The 15,479-nt window shown below is 41.4% G+C and overlaps 1 protein-coding gene across 1 annotated transcript; it reads right to left on the bottom strand.

The window, feature by feature from the left end:
* Positions 1 to 4,289: 4,289 nt before the first annotated feature.
* LOC139743691 (uncharacterized) lies at positions 4,290 to 9,995 on the bottom strand. Its single transcript, XM_071654150.1, has 2 exons — positions 6,291 to 9,995; positions 4,290 to 6,059 (listed from the first exon to the last, which is right to left on the bottom strand). The coding sequence occupies exons 1-2, from the start codon at positions 9,993 to 9,995 to the stop codon at positions 4,290 to 4,292; spliced, it is 5,475 nt and encodes a 1,824-aa protein (XP_071510251.1).
* Between the last annotated feature and the right edge of the window lie 5,484 nt (positions 9,996 to 15,479).

The following is a 15,479-nucleotide window of genomic DNA, read 5'->3' as shown; positions in this document are numbered from 1 at the left end:
TACAGACCAAACATAAATCTGTTTGAAAAGCATCAATGACCAACAAGGGGTCCAAGCGAGGCAATTAGGTCCCAGGATAAACATTGTAAATGTGATTTTTTTTTCTCTCTAGATCGAAATGTAGTAAGACAGAAAATAATCAGGACACTGACAATTTGAGTGTATTTTCTTAAATGTGTTTTCGTCATCCAGAGTAAGGGAGAATAACTCTTGGCTCAGTGCTTGATAACTGCTCGCACTTCGGCTTGCCTGCCTTGACCGGGGTTGTCAGAACACAGCTGGTCGTCATGGATGTAACTCCGTCTTTTGTAACTTCGTGTTTTTCTGTGAAATTTAGCCAAACTATATTGTTCTCATGGCTGAATTTCATGCTGAGATTTTATCTAGCAATACAAGTAGTAATATTTATACAACATACAGTATAGGCTACTTCAATGTTAAATGTAATCATGTTATGAATACCTGTTATGGAAAATCATGTTTGAGGCTCAATTTAACGTTGAATATTTTAAACTTAGAGATCATGATCACAATATGGTATCCCTACAGTACTAAAAGCCCTTTTGTCATACCTGTTAACTTTCGCACAGGTAATTCTGGTTCACAAGTATTTTAATGTTTCATTATATCTTTATTTGTTGTTCTTTTGTACTTCTTAGTCAAAATATGTGGTATTTGAAGCACTATACCTACCAATTTGCACATGGCAATCAGTTTATTTATTTTAATTGTTGCTTCAATAATCTATTTCTAACGCTTTTTATACCCCCGCCAAACGAAGTTTGAAGGGGGTACATGTATATAGGAATCAGCGGACGGTCGGTCGGGCGGTCGGTCGGGCGGTCAGTCCGTTGCAAATCTTGCGTCGCGAACTACTTCCTCAGTTTTCAACCGATTCCCATAAAACTTGGCACAGATGTGTGCCTTGGGTTGTAGATGTGCAAGACTTATTTTTTGACAGTACCCAAAAGTACGTTGCCATGGTAACGGCATATTATGGGCAAAAATGGGTACAAATCTTGCGTCGCGAACTCCTCCCACAGTTTTTGATCAATTTTTATGAAATTAGGTACAGATGTTCATCTGAATATGTTAATGTGCAAGACACATATTTCCGCAGTGGCAAAAAGTGCGTTGCCATGGTAACGGCATGTTATTGGTAAAATATTGGGCAAAATGCTTCATGGCAAAACTGCTTCATCAGTGTTCTTCCAATTCTCATGGAATTCATATTGAATGTTTGTCTTAGGATATAGGTCAGCATGACACATTTCTTGACAGTGACAAAAAGTATGTTGCCATGGTAACAGCTCACATATTATGAGCCAAAATGATGGAAAATTTTGTGTTGCAAACTACTTCCTCAGTTTTTGCCCAATTTCCATGAAACTTGGTACAGATGTGTGCCTTTGGTTGTAGATGTGCAAGATGCATTTTTTGACAGCACCCGAAAGTACGTTGCCATGGTAACGGCATATTTATGGCAGAAGATCAAGGAAAGATCTTGCAGATTTAACTACTTCCTCAGTTTTTTGACCAAAGCTTATGAAATGTGGCACACACCTTGATCTTGGTGGGAAGATGTGGAAGACATATTTTTCGGACGTGTCGGAAGCTGCGTTGCCATGGTAACGGCATATAAATGGCAGAAGATCAAGGAAAGATCTTGCGGATTGAACTACTTCCTCTGTATTCGACTGAAGCTCATGAAATGTGGCACACACATTGGTCTTGGTGGGAAGATGTGCAAGACATATTTTTTGGACGTGTCGGAAGCTGCGTTACCATGGTAATGGCATATTAATGGCGGAAGATCAAGGAAAGATCTTGTGGATTGAACTACTTCCTCAGTTTTTGACAAAAGCTTATGAAATGTGGCACACACAATAGTCTTGGTGGGAAGATGTGCAAGACATATTTTTCGGACATGTCGGAAGCTGCGTTGCCATGGTAACGGCATTTAAATGGCAGAAGATCAAGGAAAGATCATTCCTTGGGTAAGACTGTTGTCACGGGGCGGGGGTATTAATCACCTTCAGTGATATTTCTAGTTATTATTATTCAGGAATTTTACTTTCACTAAAGATTATTGTTTGACGACCAGAAAATGAAATTATTTTCGTTGCCCACATGGGCCACGAAAAAAAGGAAAGAAAAAAAGAAAAGAAAATAGTGTTGAGCCTCTAACAATTGGGCAGACTCAAAATGGCATAGTACATATACATACATGTTCATTTGCCTCCAGACTAGGGAATGATTGTTCATTTGGACCTTGAATCAATGGAAATATTTGTTGTCATTCAGGATTTATATGTGCAAATGAGATAGTACATATACATGTATAGCACTATCACGATATGAATGCGATATTGAATGAATAGATGCATGTACTAAATTTTGATGTATGGTATGTTATCGTAATTGTCATTGTAGACACGTACTACATAAAGGTGAAAGTTTACTTCAGTCAGTCACAGTTGGAACGCACAGGTTCGTTCATTTATTGAAGACATCAATACCAGCTGGACTCGTGTACTTGTGACAAACACGAACTTGTGTTGAACCAAAACTTGTGGAACACACCAACTTGTGTACTTGTGTGCTTGCATACTGCTGTCGAACCCGAACTTGTGGTTCGCTATAAAAAGAGAAAAGAAATAATAAATGCTTAGTTATCACTACCTTGAACAGCTTGTCAAGTGTAATTATTTCTGTGTCTTCCAAATATACTTAATACTTGTAATAATCGAAACACCTTTCGATTTGTGCAACTAACATAAACAACAGTAACAACCTTACACTGTTAACCCATATGCATGCAATCATATACAGCAACCACATGCAGTGCACTAAATATGCAAATGTTCGGTGATAAACATTAACACATCAATGTCTTGTAAAGACATACAGCTGTATTCTGACTCAATATCTGATGTATGGTACTGCATTTTTTCAGTGTACAAATACACTGCACCATGAAATAATAATATTGTTTTACATGACCTGACTCTATCACACTTGTTTACTTTGATCATTCAAACAAAGTGTACATTATCAAGTGACCTTTATCTCTATCACTCACATAATTCAAATGATGCAATTGCATCCCTACAACACTATCCAAAAATGCAGCCTGCCTTTCTTACAATAAAATAAATCCAAGGTCATCTTTTCCTTTAAACCCTTGAATGTCTTTCCTTTTGACACCTCAACACCCATATGATACACCAAAAAAGAAACTAACCCTTCACAAACATTGAATAAGTTAGCCCTCTAACTGCAGTAATGTATGGGATTGTATTGACCGTATGGTATACGTACATATACGTGTGTAAATCTAACAGTATACAGCTCTGTGAAAGTGACAAAAGTGAATCCCTTTATCTGATTCTCATTCCTATATAACCATGACACAATATTCTTCTGAATATGGAGTCTTATATCATTCCTAAATAAAACATGCACAGTATTGTAAACTTCAATCATACACTCACACTTCCAACATTTTTCTTCCCTGCCTGCTAAGCAGGAATCAAGTACGATAATCAATACCTACAGCGTACCGTACTGTTCTACGTGTAATCACTTTCTATACGAACACCGTATCGAATCGTTATGTCAACCTAAATTCTGAACTCAATTACAAACTAACAACACAACACATATCACTACATAAAGGATTAAACAAAGCTACAGCAATCAAATATTCGTCTGTTTTCCATCATAATTTCTCTTACCAAACTGTTTAGGTTCCTAAAGTAAATCAATCACAGATCCAAACTCATTCTGTTTTGATCGTGTCTTACATCTTGGCCCATGTCTTTTGCGTGGCTAGCTATCATGTCAGTACGCATGCAGCATACTAGTACGTAAAGCAAAATCAGTGCGCAAGCAACCGAAGGAATGCGCACTTGACGGTGTATCCAAGGTAACGATCTGCACCTTAAAGGGGGTGTAACAGTCTAGATTGTTCCAATCAAATATTTCTTGAATAAATCAATACTGCCTCTACATACCGGCCCCCAATGAGCAACCCACAGGATGGTCATTTAACCTCAATCTTTAGGCGGCAGAAATTCTTCCTATACACATACAAACCGTTCAACAGCAAATGCATGTACTTAATGCAAATAACTACAGTTTAAAATAACTGTCAAATTGGCTTACTCGCGCTTACATCTCAAAGGCCATTGCTTAACCTTTGAATAAACAAACATCAAACATTCGATTCAACTCTTAAGCTAGAGTATCAAGTCTGATGACTGCAATTAAGTCATCCACTTATATCACTACGTTTCAGCGGCTTCGAGCAGACAGAGCTTTGCTATTGGCCTCTTGAAGAATCTTGTTCCGACCCTCACTTGAGCCTGTCGAACATGTCCATCCTTTCCCGGGTACACTTCAACCACTTTACCCAAAGGCCACTGTCCGCGAGGTGTGGTTTCATCCGCTACCAAGACCAAATCGTTGACAGCTAGGTTTCGTCTTGGGGCATTCCACTTCTGCCTTTCTTGCAGCAGAAGTAAATATTCCCTCTGCCACCTCTTCCAAAAGACAGAAGCGAGATATTGCACTTGTCTCCATCTGCGTCTGCCATATGCGTCCTTCTGATCAAAGACACCTGGAGGGAGACTAGAGCCTTTTCGCATGATCAACAAGTGGTTTGGTGTCAAAGGTTCGTCATCGTTCGGGTCAAGATTCAACTGAGTGAGTGGCCGAGCATTCAAGATTGACTCTACTTCAGCCATGAGCGTGGACAGAACTTCATCATTGACAATTTGCTGTCCAAGTGAGCAGGTAAGTATCTTGCGAACAGACCTCACCATCCGTTCCCAGGCTCCGCCCATATGACTAGCTGTGGGAGTATTGAAGTTCCAGTCAATGCCTTGCTCTGCGAGGAAGTTAGTCACACGCGTTTGGCTCAAACTTTCCAGGTTCTCACGAAGTTCTCGTTCCGCACCTCTAAAGTTGCTCCCATTGTCACTGATGATTTTGGATGGCTTACCTCGCCTGCTGATGAACCTTCTCAGTGCGTTTATGAAGGAGTCTGTATCCAAAGTGTTTGCTACTTCTAGGTGGACCGCTCTGCAGTTCAGACAGGTAAACAGGCACCCGTAACGTTTGACCCGGCTACGACCTTGCTTCACCATGATTGGTCCAAAGTAATCAATTCCCACATAAGAGAAAGGTGGTTTGTCTGGGGTTACCCTGCTACTCGGAAGATCTGCCATGAATTGTTCCATCTTCTTGGCATTTCTTCGCTTGCATGAGAAACACTTGCCTATCACCTTTCGCACGGTTGCCCCTCCTTTCAACACCCAATACTTCTCTCTGAGGGCTGTCCAAGTCATCCCGGCCCCCGAATGACCTACTAGGTGATGGTGATGAACGATCAAGAGCTTTGTCACATGGTGATCAGAGGGCAAAATGATAGGATGTTTCGTCTCATCATCCAGTGGTGCGTTCTCTAATCTTCCGCCGACTCGAATGATGCCATCCACCAGAATTGGGTTCAGCTTGGACATGACTGTACCGCTCATCTGCTTTCCTTCGAGGATAGCGCTGAATTCATCGCGTTGAACCAGAGTCACGATTGCTTTCTCTGCTTGTTTCAATTCGTCGGCAGATAGAGTGGGCTTCTTCAGATCATCCGTGGATTCTCCCTTAGCCTTGACTTGGAGAAGCTTCTTGAAACGAAGAAGCCACGCTGTGGATTTCCTCAACTGATTCCACGAAGAGTACCTATGCAAGAGGTCGCTGACTTGAGCTCTGATTGCTGTCGCATATACTGGTACTGCTTTCTTCACTTCAGTGTCTCCTCTTAAATCCAAGACTTCTGGCTGAATGGGCCAGTCATCGTCTCTCCACAGAAAATCTGGTCCTTTGAGCCAACGCTGGTTTTGGAGTAGTTCCTGTGCCTTCAGGCCACGTGATCCATCGTCACTTGGGTTAGACCTTGAGTCTACGTATCTCCACTGAGACACCTCTGAGGCATCATGGATCCTTGCCACACGATTGGCTACAAACGTCTTGAATCTCTTGCTTTCACTGCGGATATACTGAAGGACAGACGTTAAGTCAGTCCAAAAGACGCTGTCTTTGACTTAGATGTCAAGTTCTGACTTGATGAAATGATCCATGGACACGGCCAACACTGCTGCCATTAACTCCAATCTGGGGATGTATACTACTTTCACTGGAACAAGTCGCGACTTCCCCATAACAAAGGCACAATGTATCCGTCCTGTTCTGTCAGTCAGGCGTAGGTATGCAACAAACGCATATCCAACTTCGGAGGCATCACAGAAGTGATGCACTTCAGCTGACACGACTTCGAAACCGTTCGGTTTGAAACATCTCTCTATCTTCAAGTCAGTCAACATGGAAATGTCTTCCATCCATCTTCGCCATTCTCTCTCATCCTCGGCTCCAATAGGCTCGTCCCAGCCTAATCCTACTCTACACAACCTTTGAAGGAGAATCTTGGCTGGCAGCACGAAGGGAGCAACGAACCCAAGGGGGTCATAGAGGGAACTGGCTATCGACAGAATTCCCCGTCGCGTTGCAGGCTTCTCACGGAAATGCACCTTGAAGCCAAAACAGTCTGTTTCAACGTCCCAAAGGATTCCTAGAGTGCGTTCTGCAGGAAGCTCGTCGATATCTAGGCTCGACACCGATGCTGCCCTATCTTCCTCAGGTATAAAACCTAAGACGTCGCGGTCATTGCTCAACCATTTCGTGAGCCGAAATCCACCACGACTGAGCAGGTCACGAATGTCTTCTACTTGAGTCACTGCTTCAGCTCGATCCTTAACAGACTTAAGACAATCGTCCACATAGAAGTTCCTTTTCACTGTGTTGATCACTTCTTCATTGAAGTGTCCGCGATTATCCTCAGCAGTCTTCCGTAGAGCAAAACTGGCACAACTAGGTGAAGACGTGGCGCCGAATAGGTGTACAGTCATGCAGTATTCGGCTGGTTCCTGAGCCAAGTCACCGTCCTTCCACCAAAGGAATCTCATGGCGTTTCTGTCCCTGGGCGGAACCTTCACTTGGTGGAACATAGACTGAATATCGGCAACTATGGCAACTTGTTCCTGACGAAACCTCGTAAGCACGCCGACTAGATTGTTGGTAAGGTCCGGCCCTTGGAGCAATTGTTCATTGAATGAAGTTCCTCCATATCTCGCCGCACAATCGAACACAACGCGGACTTTGTCTTTCTTACGAGGATGAACTACAGCGTGGTGTGGGAGATACCAAACTGGCTCATTTGAAGCTTCTTCTTGGGTGGCGCTCTCAGCTGATACATCCGACGGTATGCACTCGACTTCCTTTGCATACCCTTTGGCTATGTAGTCGCTGACTGTCTCTACGTACTTGTCACGTAGGGCTTCGTTCCTTTCCAACCTCTTCTTCAAATACCCAAGTCGCGCCTCGGCCAAACGACGATTGTTTGGCAGGACAGGTGGAAAACTGCGCCACGGTAGAGCGACTTGATAGTGACCATCGACCATCACTGCAAATTCCTTCATCACCTTCAGTGCTCGAAGATCTTCAACCGAATCTCCAACATTGTCCTGATTGAGATACCCGCCAAAGTCCACCCTCCAGAACTGCTTCAACTGTTGTTCGAGGGAGTCGTCTTCAAGGCGAGTAAAATTCGCATGGAAACTTGTCATGGATTGTCGCTTCCCGGACACGGGACCCATAAGCGTCCATCCTAGTGGAGTTCGAACTGCATAGGGTTCTTTCGGATTGCCGACTCTCTGTTCCAAATTCCAGAACGCTTCTGGTGTATCTGCTCCCACTAATAGCTCCACTTCTCCTTGGTCCATGGAAGGAAGGGCGATGTCATTTAGGTGTGACCATTCCTTTACATCTGCTGAGTTGGGGAAACATTCGTCGGCGACAGGAAGACTGTCTACAGTCCAAACATTGTCCAGTGTCAAGGTTTCCTGGCCCATAACTCCTTGGACTGACATGGAAACTTCAAGGCCACGTTTGCTTGCTCCTGTCTGGTCCACTGTAGACAGCTTGAAGCTTCTTTCCGTCCCAGTGAGACCTAGCTTGTCGACAAGACCCTTCGTGCACAGCGAAACATCGCTGCCTTCATCTAACAAGGCCCAGGTTGTAGTTTGTCTCCCATTTCCTCCAACCTTTACGGGTACGACTCTCAGACAGATCTTGCTTCTTGAGGAATGAGCGGTGAACGACCGACCCGACCTTTCGTCTCCTTGACTACCACTTGAAGAGCTTGGGTTATCTTGCTTTACCCCTTGTTGGTTTTCTTGCCTTGTACTGTCCTCTCGGTTCTCTGGCCGAGGAGAGTTCCGACTAGGATTGTATGTTGTGTGCAGAAGAGCATGATGCTTCTTACCACAGTCGGTTACTTCACAGCGAGCTTTGGAAAGACAGCCTACAGCCAAGTGAAATGGTCGTAGGCAATTGAAGCACAGTCTCGCTTTCCTAACTACGTCTCGTCTGTCGTCTACCCCTTTCTTCTTGAAGGATTCACAGGACGTGAGATTGTGCTTTCCTTGACAGCAAGGACATTTCCTTTCAGGACGATCTCGACTGCCTTGGACGGGACGTGGTGTGTTTTCATCGACCCTCTGAGTTGCAAACGCTGTCCCTCTGGGTCGTGTTTCTTTCTTCGACTTGTCATTCTTTGGAATCGCTTTCCCGATGTTTCGTCCAAAGATGTTGCTGGCCAACTGGGCGGATTCTTCTACAAACGTTGTCATCAAGTCGAAGTTGGGCACAACACATCTCACCATCATGGCATGGGCTCTCCTCGCCCATTCTGCTTGAAGGTGAACGGGTAACAGACGTTGAATCTTGAGTAGTGTCTCAGAGCCGTTTGCATCAGCAAGATAACCCATCTGGGCTAGAACCATCCCACAACGCTTCATATCTCGCGCAAGATCCCACAGTCCTGCATGGTCGTTCTGCTTGACTTGTGAACGTTTCAGGATCTTATCCAAGTGAGCATTCGCTACCACGTGCGGTTGTCCAAACTGCTCTCTCAAAATCCTCTTCGCTTCAGCATAACCCTCACGTGGTTCCATGAGAACACAGTTCTCGATGCTGTTGCGGGCCTTACCCGAGCAGTACTGGATGAGATAAGTGAGTCTGGTCCTATCATCCAGCACCTTCTGTTCCACATTAACCTCAAAGCTGTTAATGAAGCTGCGATACACAGTCGGATTGCCATCAAAGGTAACCAAATCTGGCTTTGGCAAGCTAAAAGCAACATTAATGGCATGAAATATTGGATTCATGTTAGAATTATACACATCACTGCTTCTCACACAATCATCTACAGCAACGTTAGGTGTATGAGACAAATCATGAGATGACATACGAACTCCACCATATTCAACTGGACTACTTGGCGTGGTACAATTACGTTCTACCGGGTCATATGTGACACCATTACCCTTTGCTCCTGACCACACTCGAGCATCAGGATTTAACACTGAGGACTTCACTTCATCCTTCTTTTCATTAACTTCGTACTGTGGCTTACCAACAACATCATGAACTTCACATTCTAATACACGTGTTTCAATTTCTGCGTTTTCAATTTCATGTTCTAGCTCAAGATTTGCAAGTTTTTCATTCAATCTCAACTGTTCTCTTGTTAATTCTTGTTTCCTTTTCAGTTGTTCCTTTCTTGCTTTCGCTAGCTCCAACTTGATTCTGGCCTCACGCAGTCGGGAAGCCGCTGCAGTCCTTCCGCTATCTCTAGATGATGTGGACCTGTTGCTTCGTCGTGATGCTGATGATAGCGTGGTTGACCTGTCGTCATCCGAATCGTCAGGGTTACGTCTTGGTACGCTCGGGATAGCTTGCTCCGGTAGAATACCACCAATCTGGGCGTTTCCCACCAATCCTGAGGTAGCTCTATCCTGGGGAGGATCACTGACGACCGGTTGTTCATCAGCAACGTCACTAGATGGGCTGGGACTATCATGCAGTGGACCTTCCATTTTGGATCCAGTTTGCGAACTGTATGTAGACACGTACTACATAAAGGTGAAAGTTTACTTCAGTCAGTCACAGTTGGAACGCACAGGTTCGTTCATTTATTGAAGACATCAATACCAGCTGGACTCGTGTACTTGTGACAAACACGAACTTGTGTTGAACCAAAACTTGTGGAACACACCAACTTGTGTACTTGTGTGCTTGCATACTGCTGTCGAACCCGAACTTGTGGTTCGCTATAAAACGAGAAAAGAAATAATAAATGCTTAGTTATCACTACCTTGAACAGCTTGTCAAGTGTAATTATTTCTGTGTCTTCCAAATATACTTAATACTTGTAATAATCGAAACACCTTTCGATTTGTGCAACTAACATAAACAACAGTAACAACCTTACACTGTTAACCCATATGCATGCAATCATATACAGCAACCACATGCAGTGCACTAAATATGCAAATGTTCGGTGATAAACATTAACACATCAATGTCTTGTAAAGACATACAGCTGTATTCTGACTCAATATCTGATGTATGGTACTGCATTTTTTCAGTGTACAAATACACTGCACCATGAAATAATAATATTGTTTTACATGACCTGACTCTATCACACTTGTTTACTTTGATCATTCAAACAAAGTGTACATTATCAAGTGACCTTTATCTCTATCACTCACATAATTCAAATGATGCAATTGCATCCCTACAACACTATCCAAAAATGCAGCCTGCCTTTCTTACAATAAAATAAATCCAAGGTCATCTTTTCCTTTAAACCCTTGAATGTCTTTCCTTTTGACACCTCAACACCCATATGATACACCAAAAAAGAAACTAACCCTTCACAAACATTGAATAAGTTAGCCCTCTAACTGCAGTAATGTATGGGATTGTATTGACCGTATGGTATACGTACATATACGTGTGTAAATCTAACAGTATACAGCTCTGTGAAAGTGACAAAAGTGAATCCCTTTATCTGATTCTCATTCCTATATAACCATGACACAATATTCTTCTGAATATGGAGTCTTATATCATTCCTAAATAAAACATGCACAGTATTGTAAACTTCAATCATACACTCACACTTCCAACATTTTTCTTCCCTGCCTGCTAAGCAGGAATCAAGTACGATAATCAATACCTACAGCGTACCGTACTGTTCTACGTGTAATCACTTTCTATACGAACACCGTATCGAATCGTTATGTCAACCTAAATTCTGAACTCAATTACAAACTAACAACACAACACATATCACTACATAAAGGATTAAACAAAGCTACAGCAATCAAATATTCGTCTGTTTTCCATCATAATTTCTCTTACCAAACTGTTTAGGTTCCTAAAGTAAATCAATCACAGATCCAAACTCATTCTGTTTTGATCGTGTCTTACATCTTGGCCCATGTCTTTTGCGTGGCTAGCTATCATGTCAGTACGCATGCAGCATACTAGTACGTAAAGCAAAATCAGTGCGCAAGCAACCGAAGGAATGCGCACTTGACGGTGTATCCAAGGTAACGATCTGCACCTTAAAGGGGGTGTAACAGTCTAGATTGTTCCAATCAAATATTTCTTGAATAAATCAATACTGCCGCTACAGTCATTGTAGTACTGACAATTATTTGGAGGTTTAAAGGAGGTTTGGCAGTTTGACAAGATTTAATCTTTCAGCTCCTCCTTTTAATGTCTCATGTCCCAGCCCACCCCCACCCCCCCCCCCCCCGCAAAAAAAAAAGAAAGAAAAAATCATACTTGTCATTTTCTTTTTAATGTGCTGTAGCAATTGCCTAGAAAGTTATACATTTATATACCAGATAAATTCTGGTATTTATGCAGTACGTCTAGAGGTAGATTTATTCACTACAGGTCATTTTACAACAACTGTATATCATAATTTTGATGTTGTACAGTGCATTCCCATTATCATGATCAAATGATCAAGATTACAAAAATTGTTGTCTATGTATCTTTACTTACTTTACTTGTTCAGCTATAATGAAATTTTGATGATACGAAAGAAAAATGCCAGTCCCGCGGACTGTTGCCTGTACATGCTTCCAACTGAAACAAAGAAGAACACCCAAATTTCACATCTGTGTAGAAAGTATACACATTACTATTGAATATCTGAAGTATAAATTGACATTCCACTTTTTTTTAGCTCTTTGTACAATACTGGTTGTTCTTGTACATAATTTTTGCTGTAACTGTAAATGGGTCATTTTATAACTATTCTCTCCTGATATTTAGCCTTTTTTTTTCTGCCCACCATCTTTCCAAACTCTGACTCTTCCCTGTCCCTTTCCAGAAATTGAAGGGTCGTTGCACGAATGCAGCAGGCCTTATAGTCTCAACTTATTCAGTTACACACTTGTATTAGCACTTTTGAAAGCCGGTGTTTGCCTCCCACACAATCTGCATAACCAAAGATTAGCAAACATCACAGGGCACTCTGTACAAATGATACAACATATTATACCTTCTCTGCCCATGATGTGACTGTATTTTATGAAGTCAACACCTTCTCTTTGTGTCCATGCAAGCAGGAACTATCTCTCACCTCCTCTGTCCACATACATTCTCAATTATACAGTGTGCTCCAGTGTACGTAAGGATTGAATATGTCCAAGTCCAAGTTTGAATATGACACAAATTCTGCTATCATTACATGCTTAACAAGAGTGTATGCTCACATGAGCCAAAGATTCCACCATTATGCACACTTCATATTTGTGGTCTGTTGTCAATTATCCAAAAGCTTTGCACGTGTACGTGTACTGTTTTACCTTTGTTTTTCAAGTATGGTCAGAGTTTTATCAATTCTATGAAGTTGTTTTAATGGTACAGGTAGTCCTTATAAGGGGCAACGTTGTTATAAAAGTAACAAATACTGTACACATGAATTTGTACGATATACAGTTGTATAAGAAAAATCGGGACAACAGAAATTTCCTTGTAACATTCAATTTCTTGTTTTATTGGTGTTCATTATGTAAAGTTTGAATGTGTGTGTGTGTGTGCATGTGTGTGTGTTTTCCTACTGCAGTTTATACACTCCAGTACAAATACATGATTCTATAAATGGTGTAAATGTACAAGCTTTTGCACAGTTCTTACTATTTTTTTTTTTTTTATTCAGACTCCCAAAATTAAAAACTGCACAAAACTCGATATAGTTTGTAACATTTTTATTTCAACATTTCACTTGAAGACTTCAAGAGTTATCATTTGGTCCAAATCTGGACCACATCAATCACCAGTGAACAGGAACATTTGATATAATATAAACTCTCTCACATCACAAAAACTTTGCAAGCTGAACACCATAGGTCAGTTAGAATACTCCTTCTTCTTACCATGACAGTATAATCCTTTATTCAAACTTTCAAGAATGCTTTCAGACCTGCCTTCAATTTCAATTTAGATCACCTCTGACCCTGGTCTCTGACCGACTACCATCACATGAAATAGAAGAAAATTGGATATTAATCCTCAAAGGTATGATTAAAATCAAATTTTAACTTCGTACATACTGTTAGTACATCATGAATGCAGTATACATATTGTATTCTGATTGGATGAAAGTAATGTCTGATATTTGCTTTGGGTTTCATACACAATTCATTGTTATGCAACATGGCCTGGGCATTGTTTTGGTTAATGAACTTGTTCTCACAACCTTCAGGGGAATGGATACAAATTTGAAAAGAATAGAGAACCATTCCACAATATGACCCTCTTATCTAGGGGGTAACTGGCGTGTCTTTGGTAACCACACATCAAAATTTATAAGGTCTGTGTATGTCTTTCACATGGGGTTTGTTGCTGATGTATTTATTGTTAGTTGTGTGTGTGTGTGTGTGAGCGTGTATGGCGATCGTCAAAACTAAAAAGTTTGGAGAAAAAAACTGTCAAAACTGTAAATCACCAGGGAATTAAAAAGTCTTTCATCTTCTTGCAGCTCCCTTTTGTACACATGACTTGGTGAAATGGGTTGCGTTCAGTGCCGGCATACTGGAGAAAAATGCCATGAAAAGTGATGAAAGCACTTCCCACAGATCAACATCTCAAGGCCAAATCTTTGCATAATACATTTTATTTTTAGGAGCCTCTCTGTTGACACTCAATCTTCCCTTCAGTACCTGCACAGCATTTTCTTTCTCTTCAATTTTAAGAATGCAAAATGTACATCCAATGCTACAATGAGTGCCATTACGAAGAGAAATAGCCTCAAGTAAAGCAGCAAAATAATCTAGGCCTTGATCAGAGAACAGCTTCCTGATCTGCTTTCTGCCGTGTGTGGAGTTACAGTGCATCAACGTATGCCCAATGACAGAGAACCCTATTATAACGAGGTCACCTGAATCACTGATTATAACCAGTACAGTACTCTCCGCGTAATCGGGTATCGCTTAAACGGGTACTCTGCTTACTTGGGTAGAAATGTCAAAGTCAGTTCCAATGCACATTAAAATTACCTGATAATCGGGTTGCCTCTCCGCATAAATGGGTATTAAAACATAATCTTCCTCTAATCTACTTTCTACCCACATTTTATCACAGATATAACACTTTAAGAAATCATGAATGTCAAATTTTCCACGTTAGCGAGGAGTCTATAGTTGAACCACAAAGTTTTATGAAGACATATTTGTCCATAAAAAGAGTGTAAATTATTGCTCCTGACTGAGCAAGTGTAAGGTATGTATAATGTGCCTTGCAAGCACGTATGTTAAGCATACAGTCACTGTGTAGGTGTTCGGTGCAGTATACAATGCATATACATACACATTGTGTGTGTCAAATGTGAATGAGACGTGTTTTTCTGTTAATCGGGTACTCCGCTTTAAATAATCGGGTATGAAACGCTTTGCCCGAGCTTACCCGATTATGCGGAGAGTACTGTACCTTGTAAATATAATACACTGTACCCAAAGAGAGACCAGCAAATAAAATGATGACAAAGTGGGACCAGTGAAGTGATGCCTTGTATGTGAGCTCGTTATAACCATAACCCGGTTTTTCCTACACTCCAGATAGAAAGATTTTGATTTGATGTCATATCTTTTTCAATAAGTCACCATGCAATGACACAGTTCCCTTTTGGTCTGGCATATTTGATTTAAAGCGACTTTTCTTTCAGGTAATTTGATTTTCTGGCTACAGTGTACACTGTATCACACAAAGTCACATTCGAGTTCAAAGACTTAGCCACGATACAAATTACATCAAATTTTCCAGTCTTGTCCAGACAAACGGCAACCGTTATTTGGACTTCAAATATTGTTGGTGTCTCCAACAGAATTCAATCCAACGTAGCTCTAACTTTTACCTATTTGGAAATGCCATAACATTTATTTCAGGGTTACAGTGCACCACCATTATAACGAACAAGGTTATAACGAAATTCCGGTTACAACGAAGTGAAAATTCAGGCCGCAACGTTATGCGCTCTTCGTTTTTTATTGTTTATG

This window comes from Diadema antillarum, unplaced genomic scaffold, assembly GCF_040938485.1.
Source record: "Diadema antillarum isolate AM-2024a unplaced genomic scaffold, OU_Dant_1.0 seq00001103_RagTag, whole genome shotgun sequence".
NCBI lineage: Eukaryota > Metazoa > Echinodermata > Echinoidea > Diadematoida > Diadematidae > Diadema > Diadema antillarum.
Note: the sequence above shows the minus strand (reverse complement) of the source record. Positions and strands in the feature narration are given on the sequence as shown.